At 44.7% G+C, this 16,640-nt stretch overlaps 2 protein-coding genes across 3 annotated transcripts; one reads left to right on the top strand and one right to left on the bottom strand.

Moving 5' to 3' along the window:
* The first annotated feature begins 261 nt into the window (after window positions 1-261).
* Window positions 262-3,205, top strand: LOC127292336 (BTB/POZ and MATH domain-containing protein 2). 2 transcript variants are annotated; one of them, XM_051321706.1, is made up of 5 exons: window positions 262-337; window positions 381-634; window positions 1,756-1,930; window positions 2,037-2,144; window positions 2,252-3,205. In XM_051321706.1, the coding sequence occupies exons 3-5, from the start codon at window positions 1,763-1,765 to the stop codon at window positions 2,915-2,917; spliced, it is 942 nt and encodes a 313-aa protein (XP_051177666.1). In that variant the 5' UTR covers window positions 262-337; window positions 381-634; window positions 1,756-1,762; the 3' UTR covers window positions 2,918-3,205. The 2 variants fall into 2 exon arrangements, with proteins under 2 accessions (XP_051177666.1, XP_051177665.1); XM_051321705.1 differs by having other exon boundaries at window positions 1,756-3,205.
* Window positions 3,206-4,645: 1,440 nt separating this feature from the next.
* LOC127292335 (uncharacterized) lies at window positions 4,646-10,960 on the bottom strand. The gene is made up of 6 exons (XM_051321704.2): window positions 10,468-10,960; window positions 9,564-9,634; window positions 8,089-8,870; window positions 6,641-6,752; window positions 5,057-5,817; window positions 4,646-4,984 (listed from the first exon to the last, which is right to left on the bottom strand). The coding sequence occupies exons 1-6, from the start codon at window positions 10,772-10,774 to the stop codon at window positions 4,879-4,881; spliced, it is 2,139 nt and encodes a 712-aa protein (XP_051177664.1). The 5' UTR covers window positions 10,775-10,960; the 3' UTR covers window positions 4,646-4,878.
* Window positions 10,961-16,640: the final 5,680 nt, after the last annotated feature.

Here is a 16,640-nt window from a genome sequence, read left to right as displayed (position 1 = left end):
TTTTTCGGCTCGTGAGCGAAACACGCTTCCCACGCCCTCCCGGCGTAGTAGTTTTTTTTCTCATGCCAAACAAAAGAATTGACCCTGTTTTGGAAATCGGTGATATAAAAAAATCTAATGTAGCAAGGTTTATTTATAGAAATAGCAGAATAATATTTTACCTTTTAATCCTGTAAAATTTAGTTTGATCTGTTTCGCATAAAATATAAACCATTTTAGAAAGATACTCCTGCTTGGCAAATATTTGGCAAACAGTACAGTGCCGTGGGCGATGGGCTTTCAGCCAGCATGTGGGCCCCCAGAATCCCCAAAGTTACAGTACGAACCCTAACTCTAGGTAATGCATACCCTCAAAAAAAAAAAAAAAAAAAAAACTCTAGGTAATGCAGAGGCACCACACGCCGACGATCCGGCACCGCGCGCTCTGTTTCCGGGGAGAAGCGGCACGGGCGCGGGCGCGGGCGGCGCGAGTGTCTCCGTCACGCCCGAGCAGGCGAGCACCTCCTCCCGCCGAACGAGCTTCTCCATCCCGAGCGCCTCCTGCTGCCCGAGCCGACTTCTAGCAACCCGAGCTCGACCTACAGCCAGGACCTCGCCGCTCCCCCCAGACCCGCCATCGACGCTCTCTCCCCCGGTGAGCTGCCAATTTTCTTTGTTTTTTATCCCACTGATATATCCTCTTTAGCATCTGTCTGACTGTAGAAGATGCCTAAGAGCATGTCTAACATGCCCCTAAAAGTCTCAACCCCGTAAAATAACCGCCGATATACAGGGTAGGGCTCTACCCGACCGTCTAGCAGACACCATAAAACAGGCCCCCGCGTCGATTTTTTACAGTTTCGGCTAGGGGTGGCTTCTGGCCCCCTATTTGTACGGGACGGGAGGCTGAATACAGGGCCAACCTCCACTCGTGGCGCGCTGAACTTTCAGGAAATCGCAACTGCATGCCGCCGTTGATCTGCAGTTGCGCGGGCGTGCACCGCCATGGAGCCCCGCTGGTGCTCCCATATGGGCGTGTGGTGGGTCTCCCATATGCGCGCGTGGTGGGACCCCATATCTTGTTCAGTGTCTTGTGCGCGACTGGGACCAAACGCGACGAGCTCTTGGCGCTCGTCCGTGCGAGGGCAGAGCGGCGTGTCGCGCGGCGAGGGGCGGGCGGGGGCACGGCGGGCGAAGCGGGGCACAGGGCTGGGGGCGAGGGCGGCGTCGCGCGACGGGGCCGTTGTGGGCGGGGAGGCCCGCCCACGGCCGGTGGCGGCAAGCAGGGGCGGCGACGAGGGCCGTGGCGGGCGGGGGTGGCCGGCCCACGGCCGGGGAGGGGCATGGCCTGGGGCAGGGGCAGTGGCTGGAGGAAGAAGAAGGAGAGGAGGAAGAAGAGGAAAAAAAGAAAAAAAATTGATTTGGCATATTATAGGAATATGCCCTTTTACAGTTTAGGGATACGGTGTCCGCTAGCTCGGACGATTTTTTGGCGATCAAAATCGAATACAGGCCCTTTACTCGTGTTATACGGGCAGAAATTTAGGAGGTCTGTTAGACATGCTTTAACACTGTAGTTGCCATTGTGTCTGCTCGTTCAGTTACCTCTCGTTTGGTAGATTAGGTAAATTAGATTAACATTTCTAGGAGTAGTATGGCAGGTGATTGTTAACACTGTGCAAGCTAACTATAGCTTCATGAATTAGGGTCATCTTTTTGGTAACTCAAACAAATTTGTGAATGTGAATGGTGACTTGATTTTGGATCGAATTGCAGGTTTGTCATGTCGTCGTTCTCCGGCGTATCTGTCGTCACAGAAGGCAAGCACTGCACCACGTCGGTCGTCAACGCCCGCACGGAAAGCGGGTACCACCTGCTTGTGGTCAAAGACTACTCACGCACCGTGCAACAGATACCCAATGGTGAGATGATCAGCTCCGGTGCATTCATGGTAGGAGGCCATCAATGGAGCATTAACTACAGTCCTAACGGTGTCGACCCGAGTTCTGCTGACTTCATCTCCTTGCTTATTTGCCTTCACGGTGACGATGATGAAGTGGAAGAGGTCACGGAGGCCAAGTTTGAGTTTAGCTTCATCGACCAGGTTGAGTATCAAAAGCCGGTGTACATTCGTTCAACAGAAACTCGCATCTTCTCCAGCAAAGGTGATTTCCATGGCTACACTCTGTTTGTGAAAAGAGACGCCCTTGAAAGGTCGGCTCATCTAAAGGATGATTGTTTTACCATCCGGTGTGACATTATGGTTTGCAAGGATCCCAGCGCCGGTGATGCCGTTGGCACCCTGTCTGATGTACACCAGCATTTTGACCATCTCCTTCAAAATAAGGTGGGTGCTGATGTGACATTTGAGGTCAACGGCCAGAAGTTTGCTGCACACCGTTGTGTGCTTGCAGCCCGATCAAAAGTCTTCATGGCACAGCTCTTTGGCCCCATGACGGAGAGTAATACATCCAGTGTCATACATATCAAAGACATGGAAGCAAAAGTGTTTGCGGGTTTGCTTAAGTTCATCTACACAGATTCATTCCCTGAGATGGACAAGGACAACAACATGGAGGAAGGAGGACAAGATGAGGAAAAAGAGGAAGAAGTTGAGTATGTAATGTGGCTGCAGGACTTGTTTGTAGCGGCGGACAGATATGAACTCCAACGGCTCAAGCTCTTATGTGAAGGGCACTTGGCCGAGGGTTTATGTGTGAGCTCCGTGGCGTCCACTCTTGCTCTAGCTGAGCAGCACTACTGCCACGGGTTGAAGGAGGCATGCTTGAAGTTTATACAGGACCAATCTCTCCCTTGTTTGGAAAAAGTAATGGCAACTGATAGCTGGGAGCTTATAGTTACCACCTATCCCTCTGTTTTGAAGGAGATCATTGCCAAGGTTGCATCCAGTCATAAGCACAAGAAGAGGAAGCAGTAGAGGATGTAATGTTGCTGCAAGTAGCACTATTATGCATATATGGGATGGGATCCTCTAGGTAGATTGTAGTTTGTGTGTCTGTGATGCAAGACCTGGACTAACACTTTTGTTTCATCACGTCGTTTGCCTATATGTTGGATCTATGTTGACCTAGAAAAATTTAACATATTGCAAATATGGAGTTGGACGGTTCCCTAGCTAGACGTTTCTTTCTTGCTTTGTGCCTTCCCTGTCATGTAAAAAAAAACCTTTTCTAGTGGTAATCAAGAACTATGCTGATGTTGCAAAGTCTGATGATGGTTGCTCTCAATTTTCGGTTAGAAAAGCTATGAAAAGAGCTTCCAGACCTATGATAGAATTCCTGTTTTCTGTAGGTGCCATTTTTTGTTGCCCAAATCAGCTCCTGAGTGCAGTTTTTTCTAATGTCGATCTTTGGCACCTGTTGTGGTATCAGAATGCACAATTGAAAACAACGTTTGATGACATAGAAGATCTAGAAACGCAAGAAAGATCTCGGCAAGAAAGGATCTCAAATGCTAGGGAAACTCTTGCTGAAAGGAAACTACCAAGATCTAGAACCATATGAACCACCTACAGCTGAAATGGTTAGTTTACTCACTATGTTTCCATGCCCTTTTTGTAAGTATTTATGCAGTTTCCTGTCGCATCTGTAACCACCCTATCCGCTTTATGCACTCGTGATAACGCGAGGTTGGTTTGGTGGTGGCCAGTTCTGTCAATAGCACCGACTGGATTAGTTTAGGCATGATTTCTACAATGCCTGCCCCCGTCAACATTTGTGTAGCTTGCATTCGCCGTTTGTATGCACAAGGGATGCCAGCTCCTTCCCAACTGCTAAAATTGTGGTGTGTGCTACACACTTGTATGCTGCGTGTATCTGCAGAATAAAGATGTTCAACTGCTCTGCAACTCCGGTACGGTTCGCTGGGATTTGCTGGTTCTCTCTTCATTTGAAACCCATTAAGATCACTGGTTATGCTTGAATTTCTGTAAGTTCGCAACTACTCCATCGGACCGACATTAAACATTCATGTTTATGCATAGCTAGGAAAGTGCGTGACTGCATGTCACTGCTAGGGGCAGCGTTTTGGCTAGTCCTGGAATCAGGACGGCCAAACAAGCCATGAGGTTATGTGCCAAAGCATTTTGGGTCAGCTACGTGTGTGTTCAAAATAAAAATAAAAATAGACTGAAGGGTACGATGGGACCGTGCATGGAGATCTCTTTTGAATAAGGCCGTCTGTGTTTACGCCTACCCTTAAATAATCCTGGATGGAGTCTGGTTCGTGGATCGGTGCGTGGTAACTGGCAAGTGAAGTGCGTCCTGGACTGGTGGCTCTGGCGCGCAAAAAAGATTTCTAAGGAGCTACAGAATTCGTACGGGGAAGAAGAAATCCACTCATATTGTAGCCTCGGCCTGAAGCCGCCCTCACCCATGCAAAAAAAAGTCCTTGCTATAAATTTATAAGGCTACTACTCCGGTACTCCGTATAATTTAGTGTTGACAAGTAGAAATGTGCAATTTCTATCAGTTTCTGTGAAACTCGTTTCAGATGTATATGCCATCGGCCACGCAAACAGTTTACCGGACATCGTTTAGTTGGCGAATCAGCATCAGTAAACAACAAAGCCATTTCATTTTCCTTAACTGCTAAATAACTCCAAGCTGATGAACAGTAGCCGACAGTAAGTTCCAGCCTATGGTGATGGATCAATGGGTATGGAGGCCTTCCATTTCATCAAGCAGAGTGCCACGAAAATCATCTTCTGAGCTAATAATAAATACTTGTATCACCTCAATTAGTAAATCTCTTACATCTACAATACACGGCGGTGTCACTGCAGACTTGGGAGTACAACAACAGCAAACGGCGGGTCTTATGTTCGTTTTTGTACACTACAGCTACAGTAGCTACATCTTCCTCGGTACAATGCCTGATCTACTTGGGAGAGGTGAGTTTGCTGGTATCACTGGACGAGTCCCCGCTCACCAATTCGTGGAACGCCTCCACTTTCACGGGTGGCACTCGCATGCCGTATGAGTTCCTACAACGCAGCGGCTGTCAAGGGATGGAGCAGATAACAACATAAAAACAGCGAAGAAATGGAGATACTTACATTGGTTGCGGCGCTTGTGTGAACTGCTGCGCTAATTGGGCATTCTGGTTTCCTGGCATTGTCATGTGCGCTAGTTGGGCATTCTGGTTTCCTGGCATTGTCATCTGTGCTAGTTGGGCATTCTGGTTTCCTGGCATCGTCATCTGCGCTAGCTGGGCATTCTGGTTTCCTGGCATTGTCATCTGCCCTAGCTGGGCGTTCTGGTTTCCTAGCATTGTCATCTGCCCTAGCTGGGTGTTCTGGTTTCCTGAGATGGCCAACTGCTGCTGAAGCTGTTGCTGTTGTTGTTGTTGCTGCTGCTGAAGCTGCTGTTGCTGCTGCTGATGCTTCTGCTGAACCTGCTGTTGCTGCTGCAGCTGCTGCTGGTGGAGTTGTTGTTGCTGCTGCTGCTGAACATGCTGCTGCTGTTGCAGATGCTGCTGCTGGAGTTGTTGTTGTTGCTGCTGCTGATGGTGTTGCTGAAGCTGCTGAATCTGTTGTTGCTGCTGCTGCTGCAATTGCTGCTGCTGCCTTAGCTGCTGCATCTGTTGTTGCCGAGTGAGAGATCCATACGAGCTATCAATTTGTGAATCCATGGTATTCTCAAGCTTCACGTTTGCCATGGTCTGGTTTTTATCTGCCATTGTAAGAGCACCACGGGGGCTAGTCATTTGGTTCATTTGGTTGCGCCTGAGCCACTGTTGCTGCTGCAGCAACTGGTGCTGCTGTGGTGTCAGATTCTGGTTATGCATTGTCATTTGGGGAGGGAATTGCCGTGTGAGCTGTCAATTATGCATACTATGTGTTACAATTAGGATGCAGAATGAGAAAGTGATGTTATGGTCTCAGATAGAAGACATTCCAGCAACTGCTAACAGTTTCATGTGTGCATATCGACAGTAAAAAAAAAAGCAAATCATTTCCTTCAAACAGCTGCTACTCAAACAAACAAATATAGCAAAATAGTTCGCACCAGCCGCTGCTGTACTTAGCGACCATAAGTGATTTTTAATAAGATATTCAAAACCACTCTGGTTTCACAAAATCAGCTGGTTAGGTGGGTATATAGTAGGGATTAAATTTTACAAACCAATCCCTGTCTGCAGAATCACAGTGAGTCGGTCAAATCAAACAATAATTCAGGAGTTAGCCGCAAGTTGCAACAATTAGAAGAATAAGGTAATACCTATTCTGAGGTCTGAACATTGGTTTGCAATCTGTTCTAGCTATATTTTGTATGTACTTGCATTAATTATAACTTTCAAGTGACCAACTTCACACTTAAGCAGGTACTGACCAAATCATTCTTAGCAAAGCATTCAACATAAAAAAATGTCAGCAGGATTACAGTTGTCATGATGACCAGGCAGAAACCAATATCCACTCTCATCAAGTGAATCTACAGGAACGGCTTAGCCAAAGAGCTTGTTTAGTTGGCTGAATTCACTCATTATTGCATGATTTTGGGTACAGACTGTTCTAATCTAATGGAGTATAACCAACTGATCCTTCTCAGGAAGGAGAAACATTTAGTGTAGGCTATAGAAAAAGTAAGCAATGTTAATACAAGATATAAAGTATGGTTAACCAGCAGTAGTTGCCTACCTGTTGGGCTTGAAGAAGATTATTTTGATTTTGTACTTGTGCATCTTGATGAGTTGGGTGGCTAATCACCCTATTCCCCGTCTTTGTAATCTCCATCAAGGGTCCAATGTTACTAAACGTCACATAAAAAAAACAGAATCAGGACCTGTACAGTTTATTTGCTAAACAATATACGAAATGATGATAAACCAACTCTAGTGGTAGAGCAACTCAATATGTTAATGTCACATCAAGGGCTTCAGCTAGCACCAAATAGATAGGAAAGAGAATCAATCCCTATCCTTTTAATTAAATAGGATCTTATCACTAGAGTTAGTTTCCAAGTTTGTTTAGTCCTTTCCATGTTTGTTAGGATTCTGGCCTTAGGCCTCAAGTCTTGTATGTTGGCTATATAATGCCAACTTCCAGCTCGTTAAGGGGAAGCAGGAATAAACCAATCTATAATCCCCCACGTACCTCTTCTGCCTCTGTTGTGCGAGCCACTACGTGACAGTTAAATCGTACAGTATAATTTTTGTAAAATTAAATGTGAGTATAACCGCTTGGCACATCTTCCCTAGTTCTTTTGTTGAGTACTTACCTATTCCATTTCAACGCTCAAACATTTATGTTACTTCACACAAAGATTAGTAATATTGTTAGTGACAAGATCATACTCTGGCAACTTTACGTAAGGCATTGGGTTTTTTTGGGGTTGATAGTGGCAGTGATAGTGGTACTTTCTTCAAATGTTGTTATAACCGGGAAAAAACTAGTGACGTTGGTACAATCTAGCATCACTCGAAGCAGTATTAGAGGAGTACGGTATATATGAGGTCATACAGTGGATTAGTTATTAACATTAAGGCAGAACCGCATAAAGTAACATTAAGACAGAACCACATAAAGTATAGAGTCACATGTGTCCTAATTAGATGTTTGGCCACATGGGCCAATTTAATTCCATGTGTGTTGGAGCATGCAAAACATGTACCAGAACCCTACCAATTGGAAGACAACTTTTCCCTTGTCCTGCCATATTTGCGTATACTTTCACTCCCTTTTCTTTTGCCTTCTTCCTCAACAAGTGTGGGTACACACCCATGGCAGGATTGCAGGGGAAAGGTAAGATCTATGCCAACATCAACACGAACATAGCACTGGCCCGGAAGTGCATTTGATTTCTCCCATTTAATACTAGGACACGCCTCAGCCTTACATGCCTGTCATGATTTAATTAGAGCAAATTTCTTTGCACAAGTGACAAAGTTGTTCATATTGGACTAGTACATCTATCAGCGTGTTTGTGACAGCGGTAATATGACTTAAGGTAGAAAACGAACATGGTTACTTAAGGAAGGTAAAATGCCAATACAGTTTTTTTTCGTCTATAAAAATGCTGGCAACAGCACACAGGGGATACAAACAGAGCAGGAAAGATACATGCATATCAAAAAGGATCCCCTTACCTGTAGCCAACAGTCTGTAGGAACATCTTAAGGAGCTCCATAGATGAAAATTGTTTCCTGTAGCTGTCTGTTAGAAGCTTCAAACTGTGCCCTAGCTTATTGATGTGCTTAATTATTATTTCTGAAAAAACATCAACAGACACTGCAGTTCCACTTTCAAAGCCTGCAATTGCTAAGTATCGAGCAACCAGCTTCCGTGTGATAAGCAATGCTTGCTCTTGACTTAAAGACTTTCCTTCTAGTTTGGATCCATTTTTGCCTCTATATTTGTTTCCTGTCTTGTAGTACTCAGGCATCATGCCAAACCTTTCGAGCATTGCAGTGTTGCGATTAACAGGTGCCGGTAAATTATCAAGAACACCATGAACTTCTATGTTGTCACTCCTAGATATGCCACTCTCTCTAGGAGTTGCACTTTCTGGAACACAGTCAGTCGGAAATCGAATTTCTGGAATGAAAGCATCATCTATTAAATTACTGAAATCCCCAGCAGTCTTTGATTGTAGGGAAGGGCCATTTTCTAACTTCATGTTGGGACCCTGATCATCCATAAACACAGCCCTCTTCCTTTTATGCACACTGCAAACCTTAAGATAATTAGACATTCCCTCCGATGTTCTCTTTGGTATGTCTTTGTCATCTGAACGAAACTTGCCATGCCATGTCCTGAACTTTTCAGCATATTGCTTGTACCATGAGCCAGGTAACTCATCGTGTCGCTTATGCCTTTGAGACAACATCGAACTCTCCCTGCTTGGACTAAATGCAGTTCCAGATTGCATCTGCAGCACACGAGCAGTTATAACCATCAGAATATGACATAAGAATGAAATTGCTACCATCTTTGGCTAGCAAGTTTCAAGCAAAGTTGCTATACAGAGTTAACAGATCAAAATGAAAAGAACTATGCATGTGATTTCCACCAATTAAGGAATACATTCAATAGTCAGGGATGTAATAAGGTTTGCACCATGAAATATGTAACCTTTAATTTAAGAGCAACAGGTAGCATATGATAATCAACCAAGAAGATTATAACAATTACGGTGAAAGTGAGGTGATGTTATACATGCCCCATCAAGAACCTAATTTCAAAGTTTGTTAACAAAATAATGTGTGTCCATTCCTACAACTATGGCTTATGAGGTTTTCAGGAAACAAACAAGTCTAGGATCTAGTTAAAGAGCAATAACAAGAGTCTCTCTATAAGAAAGATAAGTGATAAAGAATTGCACATGCCATGAAAAACTGTGACAGGGGTACTTAACAAGGTAAATTATTGCACATGCACAAGACATTTGAGATTAAAGAAATGAAACATACAAGCAAACTATTTATCATGAGCAGTTTCCTTGTTGCTATACAGAGAGCATATCACTCAATAAATCAGGCAAGAAAGAGGATTTTCTAGACGGATTCACATATGCCAGCAAATACTACCAAGGACAAACGTTAACTAGGGAGTATAACTATACCTGATGATGAGTTCCATCTTCTTGCTCATCTTCCAATGAGAAATAAATATCATCTCCATGAAGCTGAAGATCTGGGATCAACAAAAAGAAAAAGAAATTCGGAATCAATCAAGGAAGATATTAAGCCCCTGTCAGCTAGTAACCTAGACTGATATCCCACAGTACTCTCCAAGTTCAAACTTAGACGCGGTCATTTCATATCAACCCCTAGTTATTATGTGAATGTTGGGTAGCGTAGCGGGTTCTGCAACTTTGTGCCGCAGCTGCCACTGGCACAGACATCCAGGATACCCAACAACGCTCAACAACACGACAAAGAGAAAGCATAATCTTCACTTAAATTCTAAAGCGGTTACAGTTGCGGGTAATAACAAGAAACAAAAACATGTAAGCGCCAAATTTTATGGCACGACGCCAGTTCAAATCAAATGATCACAGCATCCCTCAGACAGTGCAAAAACACTATCACATACACTCAAAATGACCGCAGCAGCCATCCTTTTTTTGTTTTTGCCAATAGGTGCAGCCATCAGACACTAGAACAACACTATCGTCAAATGCAACCTGGCGTGGAACATTAGCTACTCAACGCCAACGATGCAGTAGTCGCTTACTAAAAATTCGGAAAGTAGGCAGCACCCAAATACCCAATTAATTATGCAGTGTAACAAAAACATATTGATCGATGATGAATGCCGCACCCCATTCCACTCCAGACACATCACTGAAATGTAGACCAGAATCAACCCCGGGCGCCAGGAAACCTAGAGCATACAGATAACGCAACACCTCGCCTACTGATGATGAGCTCAGATTCTTCATCCCAGCAACGGACCCCCAAATCTTAGCAAGCGAGCGGGGGAGGAGGAGGAGGAGGACTGGAGGAGGAGGAGGCGTGACTCACAGGTGGCGCTGAGAGAGTGGGGGCCGGCCGGGGAGGCGCGGGCGCGGGCGCTGGGGAGGAGCGCGGCGGAGGCCTTGTCGAAGAGGAGCGCGCGGACGCGGAGCTGGAGCTGAAGGAGGTGGCGCGGGGGCGGGGGCGAGGAGGAGGGGCAGAGGAAGGCGTCCCAGGCGGAGGGGGACGCGAGGTGGTGCGCGAGGGAGGCGTGCGCGCCGTCGCCGAGCCACGCGCGCCACGCGCCGCACGCCTCCAGCCGCCGCGCCAGCTCGTAGCCGCGGCCGTCCTCGCCGAGCAGCTGCGCTGCCGCCATCCCGTCGGGTAGGCCTGTGCGTGTGCACGCGCGGGCGGAGCGCCGGGATCTCGTCGGTCGTCGCCGGGAGGTAGCTCGGTCGGAGGGGGGAAGCTGCACGGCCGGAGTTGGGGACGAAGCCGCGTGCGTGGGGAATTTCGGCCCGTTGGTGCCTGCTCGCCGTGTGAGGAGGCCTGTTGGAGCATCATAGCTCGTGGCTATCCTCGGAATTCTATACACCGACTAGGTCGGCCGTTACCACGCGTTGCACACCTCCACACGGTATGAGCCGGCTTGGTCGGCCCAGTTCAGATTTGTTTCTGCTTTTTTTAGTTTTCCCTTTCGTTTTCCTTTTTTTTTCTTTTTTTATTTTTCTTTTTGAAGTTTATGATCAAACTTCCATTTGGACTAGCCTACTGAGGCTCCACCGTGGAAAGAGATCTAGAAAACGGCGGCCGAAGGTATCGGTGCCCCAAAACGTAATGTTCGATGTTTTTGTTGGATAGAGTTTAGGTGTGATGGTGGAGATGCTGTTAGAGAAAATCTAGAATGACACCTTATATCCCGTCCCCACTAAAATAACTGCTCGTTTTCGGTTTTGGACGAAAAAATGGCCCGAGCAGACTTCATAAAAACACGCGACCTGTAAAACCAATTTAAGGGGGTTAAAAAAAACAACCTCCCGGCCTATATAGTCCAGGGTTGCGCGGGTGAACTAAAGGTGCCCTACATCGCATAAGGAGTTTAGCGGGAGGGAACATTCAGCTCCACCATTTCCCATATCCTGCCCACCGCCTCCATAGATCTCCTCCCTCACTTCCTCTGACCTCGCTACGGCCGCTAGCACCGCCATGGACTCCTCCTAGCCGTTGGCCAGGTCGCAGTGCCCCAATCAACCCCGCCCACTCCCACAACGTGCGCCGCTACCCCCACGGTCGGTGATGACCCACAAGTATAGGGGATCGCAACAGTCTTCGAGGAAAGTAAAACTCAATTTTTTTGATTCGACACAAGGGGAGCCAAAGAATATTTATAAGCTTTAACAGATGAGTTGTAAATTCACCTGCACCTAGAAATAGATTTGCTCGCAATAGTTTATCAGTAGTAACAGTTTTATAGCAGTGGTAGTAGTGAAGTAACAACAGTAATGTGATAAAAACAGCAATAGTGATGATTGCAGTAGACATCAGGATTAAAATACTATAGGCATATGGATGGATGAACGGGCGCTGCATGAATGAGATAGTTCATATAATAGCAAGACATAGGCATTGCAAGTAATAATGATATAAGCATCCTAGTATAAAATAACCATAGACGTGTGTTCCTATTTAGTCGTGCGTGCTCGCAATGAGAAACTTGCACGACACTTTTATCCTACCAGCCCATTGCAGCGGGACCTCAAGGGAAACTACTGGTAATTAAGGTATTCCTTTTAATAGAGTACCGGAGCAAAGCATTAGCACTCCGTGAACACATGTGATCCTCACATCATAGCCATCCCCTCCGGTTATCACAATTATTGTCACTTTGGGGCCTCGGGTTCCGGACAACAATATGTGTATACAACTTACAGGTATGATAAAAAACAATAATTATCATCCTGAATCAATAACATGTTCATATCTGACATCATGACACTCGGGCCCAAAGTGACAAGCATTACGCATAGCAAGTTGCAAGAACGTCAAAAATACTAACAACGGATACTAGGCACTATGCCCATAACAATCTTATAGCTATTACATGACCAATCTCATCCAATCCCTACCATCCCCTAAAATATACAGCAGGGAATTACTCACACATGGATGGGGGAATCATGGATGGTTGATGGAGAGGCATCGGTGATGGCGATGGCGATGATCTCCTCCAAATCCCCGTCCCGGCAGGGTGCCAGAACGGAGTTTTTGGTCCCCGGATTGGGGTTTCTGGTGGCGGAGGAGCAGCAGAACTCTTTCTGGAAACACGTCGAACCCCCCCCCCCCCTCGGTTTTCAGGTCAGGGGCTTCTTATAGTGTGAAGGAGAGGTCGAGGGGGTGGCCGAGGCAGCCAGACCACCCCTAGCGTGGCCAAGGCCTGGCCCGTGCCTAGGGTAGGTGTGGGCCCCTCGTGACCCCCCTCTGTCTCATCTTCTGGCTCCGTGAGTCTTCGGGTGAAATATGGATTTTGCGATATTTTCCGGGAATTTTCCTGAAAGTTGGATTTCTGCAAAAAAAAAGAGACACTAGAGCAATTCTGCTGAAAACAGCGTTATTCCGTGTTAGTTGTATTCAAAATAGACAAGATAGAGGGCAAACAACAGCAAAAGTGTTCGGGAAAGTAGATACATTTTGGACGTATCAGTCGGCTCGCTCGCAGTCATTGATACGTCTCCAACGTATCTATAATTTCTGATGTTCCATGCTTGTTTTATGACAATACCTACATGTTTTGCTCACACTTTATAATGTTTTTATGCGTTTTCCAGAACTAACCTATTAACAAGATGCCACAGTGCCAGTTCCTGTTTCTGCTGTTTTTGGTTCCAGAAAGGCTGTTCGGGCAATATTCTCGGAATTCGACGAAACAAAGACCCAGTATCTTATTTTTCCCGGAAGACCCCAGAACACCGAAGGAGAGTCGGAGGTGGGCCAGAGGGCCACCACACCGTAAGGCGGCGCGGCCCCAGGCCTGGCCGCGCCAGCCTATGGTGAGGGGGGCCCAGGCACCTCCCTGCGCCGCCTCTTCGCCTATAAGACCCCTTTCGACCTAAAAACGCGATACGAATTGACGAAACTCTAGAAAGACTCCAGGGGCGCCGCCGCCATCGCGAAACTCCAATTCGGGGGACAGAATCTCTGTTCCGGCACGCCGCCGGGACGGGGAAGTGCCCCCGAAAGCTATCTCCATCGACGCCACCACCTCCATCATGCTCCGTGAGTAGTTCCCCCATGGACTACGGGTTCTAGCAGTAGCTAGTTGGTACTCTCTCTCCCATGTACTTCAATACAATGATCTCATGAGCTGCCTTACATGATTGAGATCCATCTGATGTAATCGGTGTTGTGTTTGTTGGGATCCGATGGATGATACATTATGATTAGTCTATCTATAAAGTCTGTGAAGTTATTGTTGCTGCAATCTTGTTGTGTTTAATGCTTGTCACTAGGGCCCGAGTGGCATGATCTTAGATTTAAGCTCTATAATTATTGCTTAGATTGTATCTACAAGTTGTTTGCACATATTGCTGTCCGGAACCCGAGGCCCCAAAGTGACAGAAATTGGGACAACCGGAGGGGAAGGCTGTGATATGAGGATCACATGTTTTCACCAAGTGTTAATGCTTTGCTCCGGTGCTCTATTAAAAGGAGTACCTTAATAGCCAGTAGATTCCCTTGAGGCCCGGCTGCCACTGGCTGGTAGGACAAAAGATGGTGTACAAGTTTCTCATTGTGAGCACGTTGACTGATTAATAATCTTGATGTTCTGTCTTAATGCTATTTCAATCCTATCAATTGCCCAACTGTAATTTGTTCACCCAACACTTGTCACTTGTTATTGGAGAGTTACCACTAGTGTAGATCGCTGGGAACCCCGGTCCATCTCTCATCATCATATACTCGTTCCATATGTCATTGGAAGTAGTATCAACTATTTTCTGGTGCCATCGCCTCTGTGTTATTGCTCACTGTCGTATTCTTTGTTACTATTGCTCTCATATTACTGTTGCTTTCACATCACCCCTGTTACTAGTGCTTTTCCAGGTGCAGCTGAATTGACAACTCAGTTGTTAATGCTTATATTTATTCTTTACCCCCCCTGTGTCGAATCAATAAATTGGGTTTTACTTCCCTCGAAGACTGTTGCGATCCCCTATACTTGTGGGTCATCAAGACTATTTTCTGGCGCCGTTGCTGGGGAGGCATAGCTCTACTCATAAGTTCACCTGGGGAGTACACTCTACCTCTCTCTCTGTTTTTATTTTGTTTTGTTTTGCTTAGTTTACCTTTGTCTAGTTTATTTGTGCTTAGTTTATTTCTGTCTAGTATTATTTTCCTTAGTTTACTTTTGTCTAGTTTGTTTTTGTCTTGCTTTACTTTTCTCATATACCCAAAAATCCATAAAAATTTGAAAAACCTAAAAATTAAAAACTGCTGTTATGGGAGAACCCACAACCTATTTGGAGCTTATTGAAATATATAATAATTATAGAGAATCAAGAACGGGTAAAGTAATGAGTGCTGTGATAGAAAAATTGAATACAATTGCTAAAATCTTGCTTAAACGCCATGATATAAACTGTTGCTCTCAACAGGATACTAAACATCTTAAATTCCAATGTGGCTTTAGTGAAGAAGCTTTAATTAAGAACTATAATTGGAATAACTATATTCATTTTGGGTTCGAAGAGGTAGAACAATTTGTCTTATTTATGGGAGCTTCTGAGATCGAATCCTTCATGGCTAAAAATTATGAAACTTGTGTTGTTTGCAAGGACCTTAAAGATTATGTCTGTTCTATCCTTAATTTTTGCATAGAAAGTTACAGTGATAATCCTTATATCATTGATTATAAAGAGAGACTCATTAATGCACAAGAATGCACTCACAATTTGCAGGAACCCGTGGAAGAAGAAATTGATGAACCTGAAAGCTCATTGGATGAAGAAGAGGAGAGTGATGAACAAAAGGAGGAAGAATGGATTAGCTACCCATGCCAACCTTCTAATGAGAGTAACTCTTTATCTCTTACACTATTTGATTGTCCTCCATGCTTACCAAAGGAGGTTGAATGTTATGTTCCTGTGGATTCTCTTGAAATGTTCCCCATGAGTAAAAATTGTGAGAATAATTATGCTACTGTTATCTATGATAATCCATGCTATCTTGATAAATCTTATGATAATGCTTTGTTTGTGCCTGATGTTGAAATGCATGGTACTAAAGAGTTTTGTTTGGCAAATGTTTATGATAAAGCTCTAGATGATGGTCCTATGTTACTTGATAATATTAATTGTACTACTAATGAAAATGGGATTGGAGAGTTCTTGACTTTATGTAGGAGTCCCATATCTCTTGAGATTGATCAATCATCTTGTTATATTATTGATAAAAGTGGGTTTGAAAGTTTTAATCCCACTATTTTTGAGCTTGATAAAAATTATGTGTTTGTAAATCATGGAAAACAAGCTTGATGTGATAGTTATATTGTTGAGTTTGTTCATGAAGCTACTGAAAATTATTATGAGAGAGAAAAATATGGTTGTAGAAATTTGCATGGTACTAAAACACCTCTCTATACGCTGAAAATTTTGAGGTTACTCTTGTTTTATCTTCCTATGCTTGTCACTTTATTCTTCATGAATTTATTTGTGTACAAGATTCCTATGCATAGGAAGCGGGTTAGACTTAAATGTGTTTTGAATTTGCTTTTTGATTCTCTCTTTTGCTTCAACTCTTATTTCTTGCGAGTGCATCATTAAAATTGCTGAGCCCATCTTAATGGCTATAAAGAAAGCACTTCTTGGGTGATAACCCCCATGTCTTTATTTTGCTACTGTTTTGTTGTGTCTTGGAAGTTGTTACTACTGTAGCAACCTCTCCTTATCTTTATTTTATTGCATTGTTGTGCCAAGTAAAGTCTCCAATAGAAGGTTGATACTAGATTTGGATTTCTGCGCAGAAACAGATTTCTATCTGTCACGAATTTGGGCAGGGCTCTCTCTAGGTAACTCAGAAAAATCTGCCAAATTATGTGCGTCTTCCTCAGATATGTACGCAACTTTCATTAGTTTTGAGTTTTCTGATTTGAGCAATGGAAGTACCTCTTAAAAATTCGTCTTTACTGGCTATTCTGTTTTGATAGATTATGTCTCTGTTTTTTGCATTGTCTCTTGTGGACTTTA

This window comes from Lolium perenne, chromosome 4 (assembly GCF_019359855.2).
Source record: "Lolium perenne isolate Kyuss_39 chromosome 4, Kyuss_2.0, whole genome shotgun sequence".
In the NCBI taxonomy this organism is placed as follows: domain Eukaryota; kingdom Viridiplantae; phylum Streptophyta; class Magnoliopsida; order Poales; family Poaceae; genus Lolium; species Lolium perenne.
The sequence above is the reverse complement of the archived record's forward strand: the minus strand, read 5'-3'. Positions and strand labels throughout refer to the sequence as shown.

Bases quoted from the DNA above. Each gene is read 5' to 3' on its own strand.
- LOC127292336 (XM_051321705.1), top strand. From the start codon at position 1,763: ATGTCGTCGTTCTCCGGCGTATCTGTCGTCACAGAAGGCAAGCACTGC.
- LOC127292335 (XM_051321704.2), bottom strand. From the start codon at position 10,774: ATGGCGGCAGCGCAGCTGCTCGGCGAGGACGGCCGCGGCTACGAGCTG. The intron at 9,635-10,467 runs GTGAGTCACGCC...TGTTGATCCCAG, and splicing joins CCACTCTCTCAGCGCCACCT to ATCTTCAGCTTCATGGAGAT. The intron at 4,985-5,056 runs GTAAGTATCTCC...GCTGCGTTGTAG, and splicing joins ACACAAGCGCCGCAACCAAT to GAACTCATACGGCATGCGAG.